Source organism: Pinus tabuliformis, chromosome 3_1 (genome assembly GCF_031772625.1).
Source record: "Pinus tabuliformis cultivar Carrire ecotype Pingquan chromosome 3_1, CPIR1, whole genome shotgun sequence".
NCBI classification, from domain to species: domain Eukaryota; kingdom Viridiplantae; phylum Streptophyta; class Pinopsida; order Pinales; family Pinaceae; genus Pinus; species Pinus tabuliformis.
This window is the reverse complement of record NC_142301.1, coordinates 934,221,548-934,247,884: the sequence shown is the minus strand read 5'-3', so window position 1 is coordinate 934,247,884 and position 26,337 is coordinate 934,221,548. Positions and strand designations below refer to the sequence as shown.

Here is a 26,337-nt window from a genome sequence, read left to right as displayed (position 1 = left end):
CAACATTGCAAGGACGATGTGTTGAGGAAACATTCACCCACCTTATAAACTAAAAATTGCTTGTTTCCCCAAATTACATTTTGCAACCAATAATCGCTGGTAAAATACAACTAAATTAGAGTAGATTTTCTTGAAAATTATACAGATTTCACTACTTTTGCAGGGGTAAGCATATTAACTTACCACTAAACAACAATTACCACTGAAAACAGAGTGATTCACTCGAGGAGTTTTCCAGTGTTGCATTAGTACAATAATCACGTTGCCCAACATTATGAAGAGGGGGAACAGGAAGGTCTATGCTCGTTTTCTAGCCATACTCAAGATTCAATCCGAGCCACGTGAGATAAAGTCGGAAAGTACTCGCCATGCACAAAACCGAAGGCAGCCGAGAAATTTCAAACAGAGAGCCGGGAACCCCCAAAATTTGAAACCCCCCAACCCCCGTTTAACACTAGCTCTGAATATATATTGCCGTCCGTTAACCAATCACGTTACTTGCGGTAAAAAAAAAACAATTAGACATGCCGGTCTCTGAGAGTTTTTAATTTTTATTCTCTCTCGCTATGGTTTTCTAGGCCTTTCGCCCAGCTCTACCCGTGCTTGCATTCATTCATTCTGATTCATTCAAGGGCAATAACAGAGGAGTCTAGGATCGGGTCAAACCTGCGCCTGGAAATCACAACGGCGCTGTGATTTGACAATTTTTTTCTCCAGAAGGGCGTTCTCGTATACAGGTATGGCGGATCCGATCTGTTTCTCTGACCGTTGGAATGGATTCAGGGTTTGGGTTCTCTCGGATTTTTGTAGTTTTCGTGGGATTTGTAGAAATTCTGGGTAGTGTACATGCATTTTGATTATTGGGTTTCTTCGTTTACGGAATTTTTTTTGTTATTTTGATCTTTTAATCGGCTCTATTTTTGTAGTTCAATTAGGGAAAGGGTTTGGTCTGATACGCTGTTGTCCTGGTTGAAACGGGTTCTCCGCATTCTCTTGACTCTTGATTTTTTAGGCATGATAGGCTTCTGGCATGCCTTTTCGTTTTTATTACATTGGGATTTGTTCTGTTTTTGTGATTATTTTAGGGTTTGATGGGTTGGGGTTTGAATGTTGTAAGAAAACTATTTGACTGGTTTAGGGCAAGTTGACTCTTATGTTCTGTTATTGATTTGGGTGTTCGGAAGCTGCCTGTTACATCTGATCTAGGTTTCGATATTGGGTAGACCTTTTTCTGTGTGATTGAAAATGTGGAATGATATTGGCAAGGGCAGATCAGTTCGACGAGATACTTGTTTTCCTTTTTGTCAATGAAAACATAGGCATCAGCTGCGTAGGATTCCTGGAGCTGGCTTACATGACATGGGTAAATGATTGCAGGTGTTTCTAGCGTGCCTGATTTTGTGCAGCGGCGAGGGTGCTGGACATGGTAATCTGGGGCTCTTGAAGCACCTTCGTTATTGTTCTCGTTCACTTTTGCTGCTGGGGCCTGCACAGCTTTGTCGGAGTTGGATTATAAGAGTCATTACACTAGTTAATCCGTGGACTGATCTGTGGTTTCTTTGCTTTCTCGGAACTTGTTATAAAGAGAATTGAGCCGTTGTTGGCCTACCTGCTGCAATAACTTAAATCTTCAATGGCTAAGGGTAAACTGCATGGCACAGCTTACAAGGGAGGCAACCAAGACGTCGAAAATCCAAACATTCTGGTAAGTGGGAGAACCCTTTGGAAGCGCAAAATTGAAAGTATTGAGCATGACAAGAATGGTCCTTATAGTCCATCAACCCCTAAAAGGCAAACCAGGAGTAGCAAAGAAACAAACACCGACTTTTTTGTGTCTGATGAAGTCTGCAAATCAGAAATCTGCACCAATTCATCCAATAAACACAGTAGCCTTAGAAAAGGAGAGTTCAAGCGCTGCCTCTTTGGAGATGGAGGTGAAGACAATCGGAAATTACGACACTTAAGGAGTATGGGTAAGCTCACAGACTTTTTAGAATTGCCCAAAGCAGGGAAAAACCAATGTAGTAGCAAGAAAGGATGGTCATGCAAATAATTCAGCTAGCCAAAAATATGATAAGCAATGTCTAGCAGATTCACCACCTAATACCTGCGTCAGTTCAAAAAGGATGAAATTGATTTTTCGATGGCTGACTTGTCAGACTCAGATAGAATGGTAGCAGCGATTGCTGATACCAAGGCAACCCTTCATACTCCCTCCTCAGTTGTTAAATGCAATTCTAATCTTTACAGCGCTAATTTTTCTGATTCCTCAGTTCCAAGTTTGGCATTTACACCAATTACAGAACAAAATAGATTGCCTTCTTCCAAAAGCTTTCCTGGAGATGACAACCATGATGGTTTAACTCCAAATTTGCTTGTCCAGCCTTCTGTATTTGCTGACAAAGCATCGTTGTTACCCTCTGAGCCTCAGACTAAATCATCATCTAAGAGTGATATGACTGTTTTGGAGGCTGGCTCTGTTGCCAGCAGAAAGTCAAAATATAGAGTCGAGGATCACTGCAGAGGAATGGACAGGTGCTCACCAAATTCTTCGGGGGATCAATCAGAAGTTAGCCCAGAGAAGCCAAAGTTTCAGGAATTCCCTCAGAATGGTCAGGAAAGAGAGCCCACAGAACTGGCAGATCATGGTGATCTGATGGACTGTGAAGAGTCTCATTGCAAGCAAGATTTTCCTTCAGATAGTTTTCGACCTTCTGGGTTCCTGTCATCTACTGGGGAGGTTCAGACATTTTCCTCTGAAATTTTTATTGTAAGTGAAAATTTCCATGCTGAAAATGGAGACAATAAAGCATCAGAAGGAGACAACACTGAGGAAAGTGTCCTGGGGTCTATGGGGCACCGTGGCAAAGTTGAAGACAAACCTCAATGTAATTTGAACAAAATAAGTGGCAGTGATTCCTCAGAAGCTTTATGTCTGCATGATGATGGTTGTATGGACAGTCCAAAGTTTTGTAAAATCTCCAAAGATGCTGAGTACATGTTCAAATGTAATCTTGAAGGCCCACATGTGGATCAAACTAAACTGAAGGTACCCTCTGCATCATCCATTGATAATAATTCATCTCCTAGTGTTAAACAGGGGCATCTCCAGAATATCAAATTGGATGCATCTCCTTCAAAAGAAGCAACTCCACTAGAAAGTTTGCAAAGAGATGTTTCTGTATCCAAAAACCAGCCATTGTGGAATTCCACTAAAATAAAGCTGAAAATTAAAATGCCAGAGAAAAGAGTTTTGGATCAGGTTCCATCAACTGTTAAACTGATGCTTTCAACTGGTTTACTTGAAGGATGCTTTGTTCGATATATAGGTCGCGCAGAAAAGGTACAAACTAATTTTCTCTGCATCCTAGACTGAGTAAATGGTACTTGTAGGATTATTGCTGCAGGATATATGTGGTAGCAAGATTATGAACCTATTTCTATTGAATGTTCCTTTGTTTAGGTAAAGCTGACAGGAGTGATAAAAGGACAAGGAATACTGTGCAGTTGCTGCATTTGCAAAGGAAGACGAGTGAGTTCATGAGATTTCTTTTCAAATTATGTTTGTGATGCATTAAATCATAAATAACTGTGTTACTTAACATCCTTTTAATGTTTTTCTTGTTTCTAAAGGTTGTCAGTATCTGCAAGTTTGAGGAACATGCTGGTAGTACGGCAAGGCATGCTAGTGATTTTATAATTCTTGAGAATGGGAGGTCTTTGCGTGATGTTTTGGAAGCAGGAAAGCGTGTTGGGCCTGACAGGTTTTCAGATGTGATTCACAAAGCCATAGAATTTTCATCACACAGAGGATGTTTAGCTTGCCGGAAATGTAGAGGTAACTCACTCAGAATTATTCCTTTGTTTTAGTGTGGAAACTATCTCATTTGGATGCATTCACATTAGATTGTCTGTCTTTTTGTTTTTCTTTTCCACTAATATGACAGTTTTGGTTATTTGAATTCTTTATAGAACCTATTCCCCTCTCAAATCCAAGGAAATCCAATTGGCTCTGTCAAGCCTGTGACTTAGCTGAACAGAATCAGCCAAAATTTGAACAGAATCAGCCTAAGCTGCAAAAGAAAGTCAACCTGGATGCAAGGTATGCTGTAAAAACAACTATCTTGTATTGATTATCATCCCTGGACATTTAAATGTGTTTCTACCAGAGTAACAACATGAGCTTTGATCTGCAGACCGTCTAAAATGCTGGATCGAAAAGTGCAAGTGAAGCCTAGTGGCCAAGACAGGATGTTAACAAAGTAAGTATTGGATTTTGATCAGTTTGCTATGCGAATTTCTATATGTGTATTATATGGTAGTTGATATTGAGACATTTTGAAATGCAGGCGTTCTCCTAATGTGTTGGATAGAAAATCACAAGGAAGGCCCAGTGTGCAATCTAGGATGCAACAAAGGTAACTATTATATTTTTCATAGAGGCTTTATATCCCTTTATTTCTGTTTCTTTTTCTACAGCTATCTATAGTGCTAACTTGCTAAGGACTCGGGAGTTAGAAATTTATGCCCTTTGCTAGTATTTTTCATGATAAGAGGCTAAGATTGCTGCTTTGCATGGCTGCAAATAGTAAACAGTACTTGATAAATATGCCAGCTGCATAATAATGTCTTGTTTGCTTGCTACATTGCTCAAATTTGCAAAACTATTAAGCTGTTGACACTTGCTTTTAATTTGTATCACAGAGATATGACTTTGCATAAAGTAATTTTTAAGCCACATGGCTTGCCTGATGGAACTAAGCTTGCCTACTATGTAAAAGGACAGGTAGCATTCTCTGACTTGATTTCATTTATATTCTTTGTGGTTCTCTTTGGTTTGTTTCTAATCTTGATGGTTTCTCCAAAATATTATGGCCTTGTTAACAGCGATTACTAGAAGGATATAAACTAGGATCTGGCATATGCTGCAGTTGCTGCAACACTGAGGTATGCATGAGCATTTGATTGTTTTGTGTTTAGATGATGTGCATTTGATGTTCATGCTTCTAAGTTGGTTCTTTCCATCTACAAACAGGTTAGCTGTTCTCAGTTTGAAGCTCATGCTGGACGATCCTCAAGGCGGAATCCGTAAGTGTCATAGGAAAATGTCTATGTTTTCACTCTTTAAACCTTGTTTACTAAAATGTCATCACCAGTGATAATTAACATGCCAGTTCAATGCCTGCTTAACAGTTACAATAGTATCTATCTTCCGGATGGGCAGTCCCTGCATGAAGTGGCACTTTCTTTGGCAAACCAAAGAAGTTACAAGGCAAAATCATGTGATGAGAATGAAGATATCTGTACAGAATGTGGAGATGGAGGTGATCTGCTTCTTTGTGATGGCTGTCCAAGGGCCTTCCACACAGGTAAACGTGATAAATAACGTTGGTTTTCTCATTTTTTTCTTCAGTCTCTTGAACTGAGTTCTACCATGCCCATTGTATATACAATAAAATAGTATATGGCAATTTTACATCAGTGCCCAACAAATGACTACAAAAGTATGTCAATGGGGCGAAAAGGTATGTCTAGTCACTAGTGTAGGTATTTAGGAGTGTGAAGGAAACTCCCAGATAAATTCTAAAATCATATAGATAAAGAACTGTCTGTCTATTTAAGAGCTAAATATCAAGCTGAAGAAGATATACAAGATGGTGCAAGTACAGTCATAATGCAGAAGTTTGGAAGTTTTGGTGCTGGATAGAGGAGAGAAAGGATGTCAAGGCTTTGCTAGAGTTGGTGGTTGAGGATGAGTGAGGGATGGAGAGATTGGCTTGTTATCAGAGTCATAGAATCGTTCATTAAACATTGTGGAATGTTTAGAAAAAGGAGCAGAATTATTTTATCTATGATTGCTTTAAGATGTGATCTAGGATGTCAAGGGTCTTATAAGATTTTTGGTAAATCTAAATGTCTGTTTATTATTAATATTGATACACAATTTTCTAAGATGGATAGTCCTATTCTCTAGACCTACACCTGAAATGGATTGAACATGGCCACTGTAATGAGCATTTGTTTTGGGCCATTTTATTGCAGTTGGCAATATCAACTGATTTGAGATTGTTGCTATGGCTAGTGTATCCAGTATAAAGCCAATAATATTTTAAGATTAACATTCAGGCAGTGCTCAGATGGTCTTCATATTCAGTGTCTCCATCTGCTTCAGATCCTGTTGAAGTGCATTGCAGCAGCAGGGGAAACCAGTATTATTTATCCTGATGGAAGTTTTTTTCACTAACCCTTGGGACCTCTTCCATTTCTGGCATAAAATTGCCTATGGTTTGGCCATTACTTTACATATATATGATACCTTTATGTCACTGTCCACCTTATATTTTGCATGTATGCTCCAGCAGACTTACTGAATCACTGATACCATTGTAGCAAACCAAAAGAGGGAACTACTATTTCTCCTTGCCACAGAATTAATCATCACCTTATATAGACAATGTTGCCATTCCTTCATCTCCATAGCTGATGCAGAGTGAGGAGGTGTAGAGTGGGTATTCTGGCATGTGGCAACTTCCATAGACAGTCAAACTTGCCCCTTCGGCTTAGTTGTCTTTGCAGCCTTCTTTTGAAGCAGTTCCCTAATTTCAGACATTTCCTCTTCCATCCTTCCAGTTTCTCTAGTCATGGATCTCCATTCAGTGTTATCATGTTATGCATGAAGGATGCTATGGCATCACTAGTCAAGTTTGTCTGGCGTTCAGATAGCTTCTCTGGATTCGTGCTTGCAAATGGAACTTCTGCCAGTTGCCAAACATAATTAACATGTAGAATTTCAATTTACCAGTCTGGTAAAGATTGTGTCTTCTAGTACTGAAACCAAGGTTTAGTTTTAGGGAATATATATATGCACATTCTGATGCAGGCTCTCTTCAGTTTGAATCCTTTTAACACACTCCATTTATTCACCATATCCTCCATTCAATCCCTGTTGACTGCCCTTCATCACTTTACCTACCTTGCCTATGTCATGAGTGCTGAAGGTGTGATTGAACTTTACTAGATTTTTTATTTTATTTTTTTTGTATTTATTTGTACAAGAAAGCTTTAAAAGTTTGTTACCAACAATTGAGGCTTGATTATTAAACATAAATTTGCTATTTGAAGTTTTGGTGTGACTATCGAAGGCAAGAAAGTTGCACTTCTTTTTTAGCTTCAAAGAACGGTAGTACATTGTACTCAGTTGCAATATGAAACAGGGAAAAGAAATGTCATGAAACACATTAATGCTAAATGTTTGATTTTCCATTTTACAGAAACTAGAAAATGCAGATAATATAATAATGTAAACAATAGAAATTAATGCATTTGGAATGGGATTTTAAGTGGATTGGTCGGTTTTAGTTAACAAAGTAGTTACTCTAGGCAAAACAAATGTATTATCCTGTTCAGTAAAAGATAATGTTTGGTAACCTATTCATGCCTATTTTAGTCAAACAATGTAATTGTAATCTCCTTGGAACTTCATGAAGTGAAATAATCCCCTCTGACTATATGCCTAAAGCAGGTTTGAAACCTACCATATGTCCACTCATTTATATCCTCCTATGAACTGCTAGGAATTAGTACGAGTAGAGAAGATTTATTATCAAGGCTAAATAAATTTGCATTTAACAATAGTCTGCTGATAGAATGTTTTCATTGTAGTTCTATAGGACTCGAGAAATTTGTGTGCATCTGGAAGTCATATGCTGTCAACCACCATGGGAATCAGTGATGTGGATAAAACATAGTGGCATATCACTTATTATGTATTTATTATACTGGAACCATCAGCCTAGAAGCCTGCAAAAATTATGTGCAAAACCATAGAATGATAAAAATATCATAACCCGAGTCCTGACTTGATTTCAAACAGCTATGTTTTCATGAAAAACTCCTTAAACACAACCTGGCATTAGGGTTTGTGTTATTAATAAATTCCAACATCTATAGTGACATATGTGTCATATTTGATCTAATGGGGTCCTGTGTCAAAGCTTTTTTCTTCCTCCTTGGACTAGGAAAGTAAGCTTTATAGAACTAAGAAAAATATCATGCAGTGCCTTCTGTGTTGCTGATGAAAAGATTATACTTTCTGCATAAAGCTAGTAGATTGGAGGAATCTCAATTCAATTGAAACTCTTGCGTTTTTTTTTGTTATTATTAACCCTGATAAAAAGGTAAGGTGCACATGTAGTGCAGACATAGAAGCTGTGCATAGAATTGCTGAAATCCGCTGAATAAAAGAGAGAAATATTTTATGTTAATGTCCATAAATGACCAAAATATGTCACCCGGACTCTAAAGTAAGCTTTATAGAACTAAGAAAAATATCATGCAGTGCCTTCTGTATTGCTGATGAAAAGGTTATACTTTCTGCATAAAGCTAGTAGATTGGAGGAATCTCAATTCAATTGAAACTCTTGCATTTTTTTGTTATTATTAACCCTGATAAAAAGGTAAGATGCACATGTAGTGCAGACATAGAAGCTGTGCATAGAATTACTGAGATCCGCTGAATAAAAGAGAAATATTTTATGTTAATGTCGATAAATGACCAAAATATGTCAACGGGACTCTAAAATAAGGAATTCTATAGATAGTTAGTTTAGTGAAACACATCGGTTATCTGCGGTGATCCTATCAGGAAATAAAAAAAATTAACTTACAGCAGTGGAAAAGAAGGGAAACGAACTTCTATGCATGGTCTTTCTCGCACCAAGATTTCTAATGCTTAATTCAATTTTAGTCCCCTTCTTGTTCTTCAAGATCAATCTTTTATGTTTATAAACAAACAGACATATTAATGAATCATAGTTTGCTTTTAGCAAATACCTTTTTCTATGCTGTGAGATGGTGTATTTTCTCTTATATCTTTATTGCTTTATCTTAATTATACTTGCAAACATGGAGAACAAGGTTCGTGATCCTATGTGTCGTGCATGGTAGCTTTTAGAGCTGCTTATGCACTTCCACTCTATATTACACTGATGTACTTTCTTTTAGACCAGTCTCATTGACCTACTTTTGTGGTCATTTGTTGAACATTAACAATATTGTGTATTAAGCACTGCTGGATCTGCATTTCAATTTTCAATTTTGATCCCTCTCGGTGCTTAATAGATCTGGAATTAGGATGGATCTATTTCAGTCTTATCTTATCTGCATGTCTCTACAAGACCATTTATTGTTACCATTCTGTGGCTACCTATCTGGTTTTACCCTTATTTTTATGTTATCTATTTTACAATTTTCAGGTCATACTAAATACAATGTCTGTAGCTCTCTGATTTACTTGTAAGGCCACTTTGAGGATTTCTTGTGGGTTTTCTCTTTGCCTGTGGTCTTTACTATGATTGTCTACTGGCTATTTTTAACTTCTACCATGCTTTGAAATTGCCACCTACTCTTGCAATGGATGTTTTGGTTTATTCCAATTGCCTAATATTGTACTTTGAAACTGTGGACAAATTGCCATCTTGGCCAAATCCTCACATTCATTAGCTTGCCAAGGCTGCATGCAATCACAGCATGCCCATTTCAGAGCAAGTTGTTCTTTGTGTCACATTCAACAGCAGATCTCTTGATTTGGGTGGTCATATTGTCTGGCTTAAGTTGCTAATTTATGAAATCTTTGCAAACTAATTTTGAGCAAAATATGCACACATTTGGAACTTATGACTAGGTTGAAGTAAGATTAAGGTCTGCAATGTCCAGTAAATGGATTTTATTTTATTTTATTTTATTTATTTATTTATTATTATTATTTGACATAATTTGCCCCCTCCAAGAGGCTTATTTTCAAGTCGTTGATCTACCTTTTCTTTTGTTTTTCTGACTAGTTGCATAACATAGCTAACAATAAGACATGAATATGCATAGTGGCTGCATTACAAGTTAGAGAATGCAGTAGTTGTCAAGTATTGCTCTGTTTAATTAATTCTATACGAGCCTATGATCTAATTAGTAACGTTCGTAAACCATATATAGGTGAGGTATTCTTTGATAGTTTATACTCAACAAAGCATATGCCTTAAGATGGAATTATTAACCTTGTTAATGAAGACATGAGTTTGTGTTATGTAATCTGATCCCATTATTAGGAATCTAATTTTGTATCCATTTCTATGGTTTTGTATTATTACTCACACTGGATTTTCTCTGGTTTATTTTATGATGAAAAGAATCTGAAGTTTTTTTCTTCGATTTAATGTATAATTGACAGATTGTGCTGGAGAGCCACGTATTCCGGTGGGCAATTGGTATTGCTTTAATTGCCAGCATCATTCTAGAACAAGAAGAAAGTTGTCTGCTAGAAAAGGGTCTCAGGAAATGCCATCCAATCGCTGTACACGTGTTGTCAATGCCCCAGAGAAAACAGTTGGTGGATGTGTACTATGCAGGTGCATTTTATATACATGTAAAAGATGATAATTTCTCTTAAAAAACAGTTTCTAATAAAAATTAGAATGCAAACTATATCCCAAAACTAATCCTCTGTTTATTTCAAATTCTAATAGTCCTTTCTGGTTTTGATATACATCATGGGCATTTGAAATATTGTGATGATACTTTCCATATTAGTGTATACCTTAAGAACCTCTTTAATCCTTGTGCCCAGTGAACTGAATAGCTCAGGTTCAAAGGCTGAGCTATTTGCCAAGGAAATTGATGGGCTAAATAATGTTGGTGATTTCTAGTCCTACAAAACAGTGTTAATTACACAAGTTCTAATTAGAGAATGTTTAGGAGAGAAGAGCTAGAAGTTTCTATCACATTTGGCCTCTCTGAGGCAGGTACTATGATTTAAATGGAATTCTGCCTCTAAAGACATGCACTCCTTAACCTCACTTTTGGTTACTGTGTTTGAGGAACTTAACAACATAGCTTCTTGTATATAGGCTGGATGGATGTTTAAGCAACTTGGTCTCAGATTCCATTACAGTATAAGCATATATTCAAAATAGATGAGGATGCTCATTCTCATTATAGTTATACTGTATAGTGCCTTTGGAACAGACAAATATGAGCTAACACTATTCGTGCATGTTTGTGATGTGGATTCAGGCTTCATGATTTCGATAAACGGGCATTTGGGGATCGCACTGTTATGCTCTGTGACCAAGTACAGATACTTTCCTGTTTCATGCTGTTGCATATTGTTTGTTTTAGTCGTTTTGAGTAGTGAATGCTTAATTATCATATGTTGCATGGTCAGTGTGAGAAGGAGTTCCACGTTGGCTGTTTAAGAGAACGGGGCATGGCAGATTTAAAAGTAGGTCAAATCCTTATGTCTGAACTCCATATGAGAAATGCTACTCTTTTAACCAATTTAAGGATATTTTCATTGTAAATACTTTCTGTTTTATTTCTTTGATGCAAAGGATTGGTTTTTAATTAAGAATTCTGAGCAGTTTAGGTATCTGACAGAGTAGCGTTTTTGTTACTTTATTGTGTTAATCCTGATAGGGATTTTTATGTGCAACAGGAATTGCCAGAGGGTGAATGGTTCTGCTCCAATGATTGTACAAAAATTCATTCTGCACTGCAAAAATTGGTTTCACATGGACCAGAAAGCCTACCTTCTTTTATAACTGATGAGCTGATGAAGAAGCGACGTGATAAGGGTCTGGAAGAAGTTTCTAGTGCCAATATATCCTGGCAGCTTCTTCATGCCAAAACAAGGGACCCTGACAGTAGGGTACTACTTTCAGAGGCTGCTGCTATCTTTGCTGTAAGTATGTTTGCCTGTTTATATATAATGAAGATTTTAAAAATTGGTTGATATGCCTAACTTGTTATGCTTTTGAGGCAGGAATGCTTTGATCCTATAACTGACACTGTGACAGGTCGAGATTTAATCCCTTCAATGGTCTACAGGTGATTGAGCCCCTTCCCATATATTTGTTTGTTGTAACGTCTTTCTAACAGGCTACCTTTGGATTTCAGTATGTATGTTTGATACTGGAAAGTCCTTCTTGCTGAAACTGTGCACTGGCATTTCTTCTGCAGTAAAAGCATGAAGGCTCAGGAATTTCGAGGGATGTATTGTGCAGTTTTGACAGCAGAGTAAGTGTTTTAAGAATTCCTTTTGGTGTTTTGAGATGCAGTGTTTTTAGTATCTGAAATATTCAATTCTAAAAGATTGATCAGTTTTGCTTATGAGTGATACTGAAATTATGATATTTTATTTCCTATAGGCTGTGGTGTATACCTAGTACTTATTTCACAAATATGTGATTTTTCTTATGTATTTGCAGCTCAGTAGTGATTTCAGCTGCAGTGTTTCGAATTTTTGGACGGCAAGTTGCAGAGTTACCACTTGTTGCTACTAGCCCGAGAAGTCAAGGACAGGTGACTGTTTGATCATGAGGGTTTATTTTGATCATGTTATTCTCAAATTTTCCTGTACACCCAACTTGGTTTAGAGATGAAAAACCTTTCCAATTACTACTTGTTTTGACATGAAGCTTATCCTGCTATTTTAGCGTAGTTCACTTTCTCCATTGCCTGTCTGTCCTTATTGGACTGTTTTCCACTTAGCCAAGAAATTTTTGGGATGCTTGTTTGTCTATGATTGAAATTAGTTATGCTGTCCGAATTTTTTGAATTTTTGTGACTTCATTGATACAATTCTGTTTGAATAATTATTTTGTTAGCAAACCATCATTGGCTAGAAAGAATTAGAATTTGTAACGGACAGAAAGAAAGCAGTATGAATGACAAGGGATAATTTTCTACAGGGTTATTTTCAGTCATTATTTTCATGTATTGAGAGGCTGCTTGGATTCTTGAATGTTGAAAATCTGGTGTTGCCTGCTGCGGAGGAAGCTGAGTCCATCTGGATAAGCAAATTTGGCTTCACAGAAATGTCAGAGGACAAGGTCTGTGCCAAACTATCACTTCCAATATCATGTAGTTGCCTTGCAAATTATCTTTGACGTCTAATCTAACTGTAACTATTTACTTGCAGTTTGATGAGTACAGGAAAGATCTACAGATCATGTCTTTCCAAGGCAATTCAAAGTTAGAGAAGCCATGTTCAAGGTTCAGCAGTGTTTGTGGTGCTCCAGACAAGGGTCTCTAGTGAACTCAATATCTCTGAATGATGACATTGGCACTGCTAGATGTTATGACATAGCGAGTTGGGATGCCATTTTTTTTTGGATATTTTGGATACTAATGGTCCAAAAATATGAAAAGGTTTGTGCAGACATTGATTTTAATTGCTTAAAAGAGCATACACCATATGGATCACGGCCTTCTAGTGGAGCCTTTACCTCTGTTGCACAGGAAAGCAGTGTGCTTTGACTGTATTCATGCAAACATTTATCTCATGAAGAGTTTACAGTATTGTGACCAGCAAGAAATTTGGCAAGCCATGAGGAATTCAATTGACGTAAATACAATGGGCAGGTTTAAGTACGAATATAATTGCATTGCATCTATTGATTAATGCTGCCTATTCTGATGCACCTTATTACTTTAGTGTGCATGGTCCAGAGACTAGAGAACAATTTTGGCAGTAATCGATAGTATTCGTTTGAAACAGATGAAACTCCCAGTGTTAAGAGGGAAACATGGTGTCCTCAGGGACTGCGGGAGGCCATCTGCAGAGGAATATTTAAGATGTTGGTATTCTTCCTGAGATGGTGGTAGTTTTTTGATTGGCTCTGCATTGTACTGCTTTGCTCCAGATTGGGAGATTTAGGAATTATGGACTGCTGATATTGCTTTTTGGAGGGAAATATTCTTCAAGTGCACAACTGGCTGGAGATGGTCTTATGTAAGGTGTTATGTGGAAGGGTTAGGAAATTGATGTTCGTCAGGCTGCTTCATTCTATGGTTCTGATAGTTTTGTAGTGTTGAAGACCTGCATTGGACATGGTTTCTAAGTTTTGATTATAATTGATATGTAACATCGTTTTTTGATTTAAGTAGTGATTCTTGAAGGAAACATGATTTTATGGTGCAATATGCTATAAAATGATCAATAAATAAAGGAATATGTTGAGGAATTGAAATTGGAATTCTATCAATGTCCAGAAATAATAAGGTCAAGGGGGCACTATAAATTACAATTTAAATTTTAAACTGATTAGCTATAAAGGGCAAGCTCGTTTACAGTTTTATTAGGAAGGGGTCTTACACCTTGATGTATTTTTCCACTTTAATTTGTTTTCATGCAGATGTGAACAATCTTTGCGAAAAAATCTGGACAAATTTGAAATATAATGTGTGGAAGTACTTAGATTTGAGAAACTTGGGGTGTTCTATAATTCTGGTAGGGGGATCATTTTGTATGAGGTGCTAAAGAAATGTGAAAAGGAGTTGATCTCTTTACCATAAAGAGACTAAAAAAAGATAGTCTATTTTTCTAGTTTTATCACAATGGGCTACATGTCACACTGTGGGAATAGAACCTTCGTGGAGAGGATCACAAATAGTTTTCCTAACCACTTGAGCAAAATCACATGATTAACATGTGTACATCTTAACATTTAAATCTTTTTGTATTTTGGAAAAAAACAATAATTTTATTTCATTAGCAAATGATACAAAATTACATGATTCATATACACGTCAATGCATGTATTCTGGCTGGTGGATCTTATCAGACTCATCTGTGTTCAAAAAATAAAGTCCAAAACTGTCCTGTAGAGAAGAACTGATACATATGACCTAACAAAATTGGTGAATACCTTCGTCCAGTGTCATCACTATACACAACAAAGACTAAACAGCTGCACCATAACAGCATGCAGAGCATATCTATTATATGTTTGCAAATATAAGACAAAAAATAAAGTAGATAATCATTGAGTTGCTGATGTCTATGAAGGACCTATGGTAGTACTAAAAAACTCGTGATCCCTTTGCTCAGAGATCAACCAACACCCCTGATTCAGGAGCACACCTTTAGAAAATTGGTTGATTGAGTTGTTCCACCCCTTGTAGATGTGTGAACAAGAAACTATCAAATGAAAACTTTAGGTGAAGAATCTCCTCCAAAAATAGGCAACAAAAGTAGATTTCTACACAGTTGAGCTTTATTCACCCAATTAATAAGAAGCAAGGAATCCCCAAAAACTTGAATCTGGTCATCCTTTTTCCTCTCCAAAGGCTAAAAGATTTTTGTAGGCTAAGAGTTCAGCTTGGTCGTTAGTGCCCCTGCCCAAACCCATTTTGATCTTGAAAAACTGCGTTTCTCTCACATATAGGACTTCCCCTCCGCATCTTTGGTCTTGCCCTGAGAAGCCCTGACAAAAAGGTCCCATGGTTTATTAAAATCAGGATCTTTTGCTATCACACATTGTGAGGTGGTTTGATCTTTTGTTTGTGGGAAGTGAGACAATGTGGACAAGCATTTTGCAGCCACCTGGTTTGGGATGGTTGATTTGTCTTGAAAGCTGGCCTTCTTCCTAGCAAGCCATACTCCCCAACATATAAATAAAGGGAGAGCTTTGAATGCACAACTAGGGAGATGAGTACCAACCTCTCCATATAACCTTGACCTCAAACCCATCATTGGTACAAGACTGCCCCTGAACATAACGACACACATTCTGTACCTGTAGTGTAAAAGAGCAATTTATGAAGAGATGAGTGAATTGTTTCCCCATTTGTTTACAGAGTGAGCACCACCCCAACAAAATTTTGTATCTCCTTTGCATGACATCCCACGTGGGGGCTTTATTTTCCATTAAACACATCATGTATGTTTTTGCCAAAGTGCCGTCCACCCCTTCTGCTCTTCATTCATTCTGAGCATGTTTAGGGGTATGCAGCCTAACTTTGGAGCGTATGAGCCAAAAGGGTAGAAAGACAGGAAAATTTCATCTTCCGTGTCTGTCAACCTAATATGTCCATCCTCAATGCTTCCAGGTAGTTTTTCCAGACCTCATGGAATTCCACCTCTAGCTCTGTCTTAAAATGATTTATAGTCTTGTCTCCAAATATTAGTTTGAGGAGGATCATATATGTGAATGAGTCTAGATACTTTTCTATCCCTTAAAATCTATTAAAGGCTCAGTGAGAATGTCTAATACCACTTCCAGGCCAAGAATCCGCTCTAGTTCTTACCTTAGATCCATTTCCTGCCTGCCAAACATGCCTTGCTTCAATGGGATAAAAAAGATTTAAAATTGCTCTCCATATGACAAAGATGTTCAATCTAGATTTGTCCTGTCCTTTGATCCACTCCGCAATCAAGCTTGGAGCTATGTATTTTTGATACACCACTATAGCCCAAAGACTGGTAGTAGAAACAAGTCCATTCACACTTGGCTGCCAAAGATTTTGAGAGAAGTATGTTTTTTTAACCCCAATCTGCCAAGTGATTTTGGAGCTGCAATTTGGTTCCATTTGACCCACGGAAGCACAAACTGGTCCTTTGTTCCTTTGTTCCTGCCCATTAAAATTTGAAAGCTATTCTTAGAGATTTCTCCAAAGTGCTTTTGGGTATCTATGCCAGGGACATCCAAAACAGAGACAGTTTCTAGCACTGATTTTACCAAAATTAAACGACCCGCTCTAGGTAGCCATCTATGACTTTTGGCCTTTAGTCTTTTCTCGAGCTTTGCTAATAACCAAAACCAGTTTTCCTTTGAGTAGCAATTTGATTTGAGGTATAACCCCAAATACTTTAGGCTCTCATCTAAGGTCTTCGCTTCAAAATTGAAAATAGTTCTTAAATGATGAATGTCCATTTCGTCCAGGTTTTGAAAGGAGATGGTGGATTTCCTTTCATTTATGACCACACCATTAGCTTTACTGAAAAAGGATAAAATTTCATGAAGTTTATCTACATCTCTCTGAGTTCCATTACAGAAAATGAGGATATTATCAACAAAGAGTAAATGAGTGATAGCTAGGGCATGAGCTATTACCACACCTTGGAACTCACCTCTCCTTTTAGACTCTGAGAGCATTCGAATTAGGCCTTCTGCCATTAAGAGAAAGTGCAGTGGCGATAGTGGACATCCTTGATACAAGCTCCTTTGTCCATGAGAAAAAGGGGACGCTGCTCCATTGATGAGAACCACGAAAGAGACAAATTGAAGATAACTTATGGCCCAATTAATGAACGTCCGGAAAAACCCTGCGAGTAAGAATCAATATGATGTAGAGTTAGCTAACATGGTCATATGCTTTAGATAGGTCAATCTTAAGGACTGTCCCTTTTAGTTTTTGAGTCTTATTGCTATGAAGTCCTTCCTTAGCCACCACTATTGCTTCATGTATGTCACCCAAAAACCTAAATTGTTCCTTTGAGATAGACTTGGAGAGAATAGGTTTGAGCCTCCTTGCAATGACTTATGATATCACCTTATAGATACAATTGGATAGGGAGATTGGACGAAAATATTCAAAAGATTGCAGATTATCCACTTTTGGAATGAGGGCAATAAAAGTCGAATTATATGCCGGAAGGATTTTGCTACTCCTTCTGGATTCCTCTACTATCTTTAGCAAATCTTTCCCTATAAGATCGTAAAGGCCCAAAAAAGATTCCACTGCCCGTCCATTTAGACCTAGACATTTGTCCTTTTGGAAGTTGGTGAGCACTACTTACAGTTCTTGTTATGAAACTAACTCCATGAGTTCACAATTTTCCTCTTCCTCTGCAAACCCGGGGAAGTATTGAGCAACTCTGATGGCTTTTGCAATGGTGGCCCCTTTTGCTTGTTGAGAAATGTAACTAGTTTTGGTCTTCATAGTTGTTGTACTCATTTCAATATGTATTCTATGTAACAAACAAGAAAAGAAAGGAAAAATTATTACTAAAGCGGGTTTTATTGGTGGTCATCTATGTAAAAGCATGTTCTTTGTACTTCTAGGGTTTGTTAGGTCATGGGATTTATTGTCATGAGTTAAAGAAGTCAACATCATGTTTATAAGATCTTTTGGGGCAATTTGTAATTGTAAAAAGAATTATTTTTGAGTATAGAAAGTCTTGGAATCTCCAAGAGTACAAGTCGGCCCTAGGATCCTCAAGTTGGCCTAAAGGAGGGAATTCGACTCCTTGAGAAGGCTATAAAAGGAAGCAATTCGACTTCATTTGGAGATACTCACTCATAAGTTTGATCTATCAAGGAAAGAGTTTGATTTGTCGCTGGGAAGTTGGGAAAAGTAGAGCGAAGTTTTGGAAGAAGCTAGGAGATTGAATATCATGTCTTTGGGCTCTATCTCTCTCACATGTGCGAAATTTTGGAATTTTTGGGCTACAGTAGAAGGCTGATATTGCAGGTTCGAGTTGATGGAGGATCTGTAGCTGGAAGAGGGAAAACTCTTGTCTAAACCTCGTTGACCTTGGGAGAGATGTCCTGCTCTTAGTAGGTCTCAGAAGGACGCTGCATTAGAGTTTCCAAGAAGCTGCAAGGACAAAATCTGGGCCAAAGTTGCAGATCAAGTAGCAGTGGCTGGGAAGTCGAAGTTGCTAACGCTGGCAAGGTGAAGTTGCAAGGAAGAAGCAATTTGGTATAGAATCAAGGAAGGACTAGGACTTGAGGAATGGATGACTTGGCAGTGGGAGAAGGACTTGGTCTAAGGATTGGGTCACTATGTCTCATTTGAAGCAGATTCTAAGAAGATAAGAGTTTCTCAGTTTTCCCCTTTGAGGGGTTTTGCCATGGCTGAGAGCCTATATCTGTGTCCTCTTTTGTTGTTGCAGTTTTTTGATATTGTTTGATGAACAAATCTAATTAAAGAACATAAATAAGATAACTAAGATTCACAAGCAAGAATCAAGGTTAAGAAAATAAGTTATAATTATTGCCACTTTACATTTTCTAACGGAATCAAAGCTAAGGTGAGCTAGGGAGGCAACAAGGATACTCGAAAGAATTGTTGATCAAGGGATAGGAAGCTCTCAAGACATAAAAGAAGAAGTTTGTCTCTTGAAGGGACTTGGTTAAAGGCTCATTGGTAGAATACCCTTCTAATCTAGGGTTTCTACATAGAAGAAGATAAAAAATACATCTACACAGTGAGTAGCATAGGATGCGTTGTAAGGGGATGACTGCTTTATGACTTTTGGGGAGAACAAAGGCAATTAATATGTTAAGTGACAAGGGAGGACGTTCATGACAAGGGAAGCCGTCATCCCCTTACAACGCATCCTATGCTACTCATAAATTTTTGTCCTTTTCCTTTCTTATAGTTTTGGACGAAGGACACTTGGACCAATCCTTCCCTTCCCAGTTGAATTCAATACACAATCAACACATTTAATTGTTTTCCACCAATCAAGATTGCTATTTAAAGAAAAACCATTTCCTCAAGCAATGAAATCCGTGTCCATTTCTCAGTAATTTTTAAAGTAATTACATTTATTTACAAATTGGGAAAATGTTAACCAAAGGATATCATAGTCGCCTCCCCCTTGAAGGGGAATACTGTCCTCGATGTTCATTATCCTTAAACAAAACAAACATTGCTGATATGGATCTTTATACACACATCTCTACACAACATTTACAATTTGCTTCACTTATCAAATAGGAAAGGATATGTTGCTATCATTTGGTCAACCATTTCCCCTGTGGCTTCCTCAGACCCAAAGTGCCTCCAAGACACCTTGATTATCTCTATTACTTGGTTCTGAAGCATGATTTGTCAACGATCTATAATGCATAATGGTTCCTGCTGGAACTCTCCCTCTGGTTCCACCTGTAACATAGTACAATCAATAACACGATTAATGTCATGTAGATACCTTTTAAGAAATGAAATATGGAAGAAATCATGGAATTTCATTGATGGAGGTAAAGCCAATATATAGGCCACAAGTTGAATACTTTCAATGATCTCAAAATTCCCACAATATCGTTATGATCCTCTTCAAGGCATTATTGTTTTTCATTTAGATTATATTCTTGAATCTAATTAGACCATGATCCGTGAGGTGATATTTTTCATCCTTATCATCTTTGCTACCTTGCTGTAGCCTTGCTTCTATTTGATGATATTTCTCATCCTTCTGCCTGACGCTTTTGATTTTATCTCCAAGATCACTTTATAAGAACTTATGGCTGCTAAATGATTTAACTACTCTCTCTTGTTGAGTGCATTTGCTACCTTGTTCTCCTTTCCATTTATATACCTAATTTTAAAATCAAATTCGTTGTGCATGGCTAGCCATTGTGCGTGCCTTGAATTTATATTGGGATGTTAAAATAAATATTTCAGTGCTCCATGGTCATTCATTAAGGTAAATTTTTGACCAAGAAGGTAGTGTCTCCACATATTCAGCACATGAATAATGGAAACTAATTCCAGATCGCGAGCTACATAATTATGCTCATGTTCATTTAACTTGTGGGATTCATAACACACTACTTGAATTTCCTACATCAACACTCCATCAAGCCCTTCGTTGTAGGCATCCGTGCACACAATGAAATCCTTTTCAGGATCTTCTATCCTTAATACCAGTGAATTGGTTAATAACTACTTCAACTGATCAAATCTTGCCGCAGAATCAACGATCCATTCAAATTTATTGCCCTTCCTCTACAAGGAAGTGATTAGGTGGCCTATCTTGGAGATTTTTTTGATAAATATTCTATAGTGGCCTGCTAACCCTATGCATGATCTGAATTCATTCACATTATTTGGTTTTGGCCATTCCCTGATAGCCTTCATATTCTTTGGGTTAACTACTACACGTTCCCTTGAGACAATGTGCCCCAAGTAATGAATGTGTGATTGGAATAAATTGCATTTACTAAACTTTACATAAAGCTTATGCTCTCTTAGAAATTTCAATACTATTGCCAAATTCTTTTCACGCTCCTCCTTGGTTCTTGAATAAACCAAAATTTCATCCACGAAGACTATGTGAAACTTATCCAAATAAGGGCATAATACATCGTTCATAAGGCACATAAAGGTTGTAGGTGCATTGGTACATCCAAAGGGCACTACCACAAATTCATAATGCCCATACCTCATTCTAAAATATGTTTTGTGGATACCCTCATCTTTTATACGCGCCTAATGATAGCTCGACCATACATCAATCTTGGAAAAGACTGCTGCTCCTCTTAGCTAATCGAACAAATCATCAATATGTGGAAATTGATATCTATTCTTGATGGTCAATTTGTTTAACTGCCTATAATCTATGCATAATCTGAGTTTACCATCCTTCTTCTTTACGAACAAGACTAGTGCTCCCCATGGAGACATGCTTGGCCTTATATAGTCTTTATCCAACATTTCTTTAAGCTATAATTTTATCTCAACCGACTCTGGTGGACTCATCCTATATGGTGCCTTGGACGTTGGTGTTGCTCCAGACATCAATGCAATGGAGAAATCAACCTCTCTATGAGGAGGTAACCTAAGAAATTTTGTTCGAAATACATCTGCATATTACTATAACATAGGCTATTGCTTCAATAGTTCACTATCCTCTTCTTCAATGCTGCTAATGGCTTTTTCATTGCTGTAAATGTGTACAAAAATTAAATGGTAGACTTTCATGTTGCTTTTCTTGGCTTTCATGACTGTGATAAACATTACTGAAGTATGCTTTCGCTTCCCTTGCAATATTATTCTTTCTCCATGCTCATTCAGGCACTCTATTGATTTTTTAAAACAATCAAATTTCGTTCGTGTGTGCATACAACCAATCCATTCCGTACAACATACTGTACACACCCAATGGTAAGACATTGAGATTTTCCACTGTTCGCATCCCATTTAATTTAATTGGGCAAGCCTTAACTAATCAAACTAGCCAAGATTCCTCATGTGGTTCTTGGTTCTATTGACATCATTTGACAAGCTTAGGGCTAACATCACTATAATTATAACTAGGGTCAATCAAGGAAGAAATGGTTTGATTGCAAATAATACCTTCTATCTCTATGGAATCTTGATAATCTTCTTTCCGATTTTCTAGTGCCACATAGATTATGGGCATACTGCAAGCCACATCTCCCATAATCTTTACTTCCTTTGCATTGTAAAAATTCATGCCAATGAGCTTGCATTGTGGGAAATTCTATCTCAAATGATTTTCGCCACACATCAAACACTTATACGAACCCTTCTCGTGTCTCTTGGCTCCTTCTTGAGCTGAATGATCTCTGCCTTCAATGTTGAGCCTTCGTTGACTCTCTTGGGTAACAACGAAAATATATGATTCCTTAGTTGTTTCTTCCTTTTGCCCTTAAATTTGACATTGCTTTTTGACTTCCGATTAGATTTAAATTCTGGCCTACGCTTGGATTAGGTATAGTAGTGTTTCAAATTTTTAATGGAATCATTCAATGTCTGAGGTTCTAGATCAGTCTCTGAATGATAGAGGAAACCCACTGATATATCTTTGGAATTTTTTCCTTCTCATCTTTAATATATGGCACATACCTCAAAAATTCTATAAACTTGGTGACATCCGTCATTTGCCCCATTTTGAGTTCATAGAACTCTTTTGCCTTGTTGTCATAGTAACTGTTTGATAAATATTTTTCTCTGAAGAGCCTTTAAAATTCATTCCAATTCAATCCCTCTTCAGTTATGCCTCTGACATTCCTCAAGTCTTCCCACCATATGTCATGTTTTCCTTTTAGGCTATAGGTTGTTAACTTTGCTTTCATGTTCTTGGAATAGCTATGGATTCTGAAGAAATTCTTCATTCCAAGTAATCAAGCTTTTGCGTCTTCAAATTTCTTCATCTATCCATCACATGAGGGCATTTTGGATTTCTTAAATTCCTCTGTTATATGGTCCCTTTCCTTATTTGTTTGATGGTTATGATGAGAATGTCGATGACATCTCGTAATAGTAGCACTAGAATGTCCACCAACTTGGTGTCCATGAGTGCTAGTTGTTCGCTCTAGGGTACTCAGTGGTGCATTCCCCCTCACAATGTATTCACTTTCCCTTCTGTGCCTCTTCTTGGACCTGCTACCATTTGCCCCATTTTTTCTTTCCTATGATTCCAAAGGGCTCTTCTTGTCTCTATGACTAGCCCCCAACTCATACAGCCTCTTCCTTTGCAACTATGAGAGGCTTTGTAGAATAACTACATTTACCTTAGCTTTCTTTTCCTGAGCCCATACCAACCTCTCATTATCTACCTCACAAATCCTAATCTCGGACCTTAAGCTCCACATGGTATACATTAATTCAGGATAGCCTTCCCCTCCTTCTTGGTCAACTAATCTTTCTTCTTCCCCATGTTGCATGTGATCATAATCATATCCTACCATATGGAAGTTCATTTCTTGGTTGTCAGGATTTATGCCGTACCACCCTCTACTGTTCTAGGTGACCTTCATCTTATGTGATGTGATATTACACACACACACACAAATTTTAGATTTAGAAAAAATTCAAGCATATAAAAATTGTTATCACCTTGACTCATTGTTGGAAATATGTTGGTATAAGGCTAGTTGGATAATAAATTGCAAGTTAGCACAACAATAATAATGAATTCATATCAATCTCTAGTACCATGCTATTACCCCACATAACAAGGTAATAACAACACTCATACATGCATTCAATCAACCACAAACCAACTTTTAACACCTAAATATTTGTTTAGTTGGTTCTCGAAAAATCAATATGAAACTCCTTTGCAGGGTCTTGATATTACTTACCCATGATAAATCCCATCCAGTCAAAGTGTTGAACCTAGATGCTCTGTTACCACTCCATATAACACCCCCTCGTAATCCCTACCATAATGTAGGTTAGGAGGAGGATAGTTACTATGATGATCCAAGATCCAAAGGTACCATTAGGGAAATGGGATCTAAAAATTTTGATCTTTGAACTAACTTAAAACCTTAATTATACATCGTTGTTGTGTTTGTCTCATCAAGATTGTTCCAGTGATATAAATTTTACCTCAATGCAACCTTTAGATCAAGGGATAGGATGATTGGAATTTCTATCGAATTAGAGCATGCCACATCATTAACCTTGTCGCATGGCACCCACATGGTTACCATAGCCAACCTGCCAGTGCCACCTAGCAAAGGTATATTGGCTACCGAACCATTCATGGTTTTGGTTCCACTTCGATCTCTCTCTCTCTCTCTCTATATATATATATATATATAAAATTCCCAAATTCTTTTCGCAAACCACAAACGCAAAAACACACATATATCTATAATAACGTATCAACTAATGGGTCGTCTGCCATATGATTCCCTAAGCCTTTTCGCAGACTTCAAACATAGAAAAACACATCTATATTTATAATAATGTGTCAACTAACGAGAAATATGCTAATAGAGATATTATTGGTACGTCGACCCTTCCTCGCCTGTGCACTTTACATTTTCTATGATGTGTATGGTGGGATCACACCACTCCTATGAATGGATATATGAGATTACATGTACTCCACTGTGTTTCAGCGTATATCACCCCACTCCATTCCACTTGTGCCTCACCTTTGAACTCCCGGGGACCAACCTTCGGGCTCACGTGGCCTAATGGGTCATGCCCTATGTATTGTAAGTAACCTTAGTTGGTCCATGACTTCCACTTCACACACCATGCTATCCCGACCCTGAGTCATCCCGACCATTCCTTAAGAGTAGTGCGAGGATACTTTTTGGGAGAAAAACTCCAGGATGTGAAAGTTTCCATAGGCTTCCACTTGAATTCTCGTTAATGCAGGTCCCTCTTACCATTGCCTGCGATGCGATAAGCCCTATTTTCATGGGAGTTAGTTCTCCCACCGACTAATGCATGACCACCAATTCATCTCGACCTACTCCATGCTGTCATCCCTTCCTCGCTAACCTGGTCCTTGTCAGCCCAAACTTTAACCCCAGGCTCTTTCCCAACCATTGATCCTTCTCACTAAATCTAGACCATTCATTATGTTGGCTTCGTGCTTGGTCATGCACTGTGGTCATATGGACTAGCAACTTGAATGTCAAGACAACCTTCACATGTCCCATTAATCTCCTTGTTATCACAAATAAGGTTAAGAGGCTAAGGTATGCAATAAGGCTTACCACCTAGTCTACATTAAGAGCCCTCTGCATTAGGTTTCGACCATGGCTTGGCCTCGGTGGTTCTACAAACTTCTTGACTTGTACCAAAGTCTAACCATAACCATTAAAGGATTATGAAGCACAATTCGGTGCTATCCCTCCTAATATTTTTGTAATAACACCATCTTAGGGTTCTTGATGGAATAAATATACGACATGGTTCACATACTTGTCCATCTAGTCTCTCAAATATTTGTGGTCCCTTGGGTCCTCAATATCTTACGAGGGACAAACAAATCTCATCTTAGAGATCAATAGGTATCTTTCAAGAAGTAAATAAGCATAACAAGCTAATAGAACACCAGAGAATCTATGATGCTGAGAATACCACAAGGAGACCATAATTCCTCAAGCAAAAAAAATCTTCCCTTTATAGTTCAATTTCAGGCATAAGCCATAAATATAGGACACTTGGATCAACCCTTCCCTTTTCAGTTGAATTCAGTGCACAATCAACACATTTAATTGTTTTCCACCAACCAAGATTGTTATTTAAAGAACAACCATTTCCTCAATCAACCCTCTTCCTCAAGCAATGGAATCCATGTCCATTTCTCAATCATTTTAAAAGTAATTACAATTATTTACAAAAGGGGAAAATGTTAACCATGGGCTATCACACAGACCCTATAGAAGTGCCTCTAATTCAATTACATTTTTACTAGTATGCCCCATTTTTCCATAGTATATCCTTATGATTTGACCCACATGATTTTTGAGTACACCCCAAATTATGAAGGGACTAGATTTCCTTTGGATGCACCATCAAATTTGAGCTTGGAGTGCTCGATGGGAAGAGTTTACTTGGAGGAGGGGCTGGAAGGGGAACCTTTTGTTAAAGAGGCTGGCCCTGAAGAGGAAGGGGGCTTAAGATCCCATGATTAAAACATTCTATGCTCCATTGGTGTGAGATGATAATGTTGATCTGTTGATGGTTTGACAAATTTTTTTCAATGATGTGGTTCTTTAGAGTCAGTGAAACCATGTCTATTGTGTGGTATTTGTCCCAGAAGATGTGTTAATTTCTTTCCTTCCATATCTCCTAAATCAAGAATCCCTAAAGGAGCTTCCAAAGGAGGATGAGTATCATATTTTATAAGGAGAAGCCTCCCATTCCTTGATCGTGAAAATAATATGTCCTCTTTTCCTATCCACTCAATGTAAGCATATGGCCACTAGATCCCATAGATTGTCCACAAACCTGCATTGATCAAATAGGTGGTCGATGTCCTCTAGATTATTTTTGCACATGTAGTAAAGTGAGGGACCCATAAAGCCTTGCTTGAGGATGTTGTCCCATGTGACG

General features: G+C 37.7%; 1 protein-coding gene and 1 long non-coding RNA gene across 2 annotated transcripts; both read left to right on the top strand.

Moving 5' to 3' along the window:
* The first annotated feature begins 217 nt into the window (after positions 1-217).
* LOC149190836 (uncharacterized) lies at positions 218-2,061 on the top strand. The gene is made up of 2 exons (XR_016256021.1): positions 218-737; positions 1,378-2,061. It is a non-coding gene; the product is annotated as an uncharacterized LOC149190836 (long non-coding RNA).
* A 68-nt stretch (positions 2,062-2,129) lies between these two features.
* Positions 2,130-13,934, top strand: LOC149190835 (uncharacterized). Its single transcript, XM_089412286.1, has 19 exons — positions 2,130-3,343; positions 3,464-3,532; positions 3,634-3,838; positions 3,973-4,102; positions 4,197-4,262; positions 4,350-4,418; positions 4,705-4,786; positions 4,888-4,947; positions 5,036-5,088; positions 5,194-5,369; positions 10,223-10,400; positions 11,065-11,122; positions 11,216-11,272; positions 11,486-11,731; positions 11,813-11,877; positions 12,010-12,066; positions 12,258-12,351; positions 12,741-12,881; positions 12,971-13,934. Exons 1-19 carry the CDS (start codon positions 2,144-2,146, stop codon positions 13,082-13,084), a joined length of 3,120 nt encoding a protein of 1,039 aa, XP_089268412.1. The 5' UTR covers positions 2,130-2,143; the 3' UTR covers positions 13,085-13,934.
* The last annotated feature ends 12,403 nt before the right edge of the window (positions 13,935-26,337 follow it).

What these genes read in the sequence shown, in the direction of transcription:
- LOC149190835 (XM_089412286.1), top strand. Translation starts at nt 2,144, where the DNA reads ATGGCTGACTTGTCAGACTCAGATAGAATGGTAGCAGCGATTGCTGAT. An exon ending in CAAGACAGGATGTTAACAAA is followed by an intron (nt 4,263 to 4,349) that starts GTAAGTATTGGA and finishes TTTGAAATGCAG; the next exon opens with GCGTTCTCCTAATGTGTTGG. An exon ending in CAGAAATGTCAGAGGACAAG is followed by an intron (nt 12,882 to 12,970) that starts GTCTGTGCCAAA and finishes ATTTACTTGCAG; the next exon opens with TTTGATGAGTACAGGAAAGA.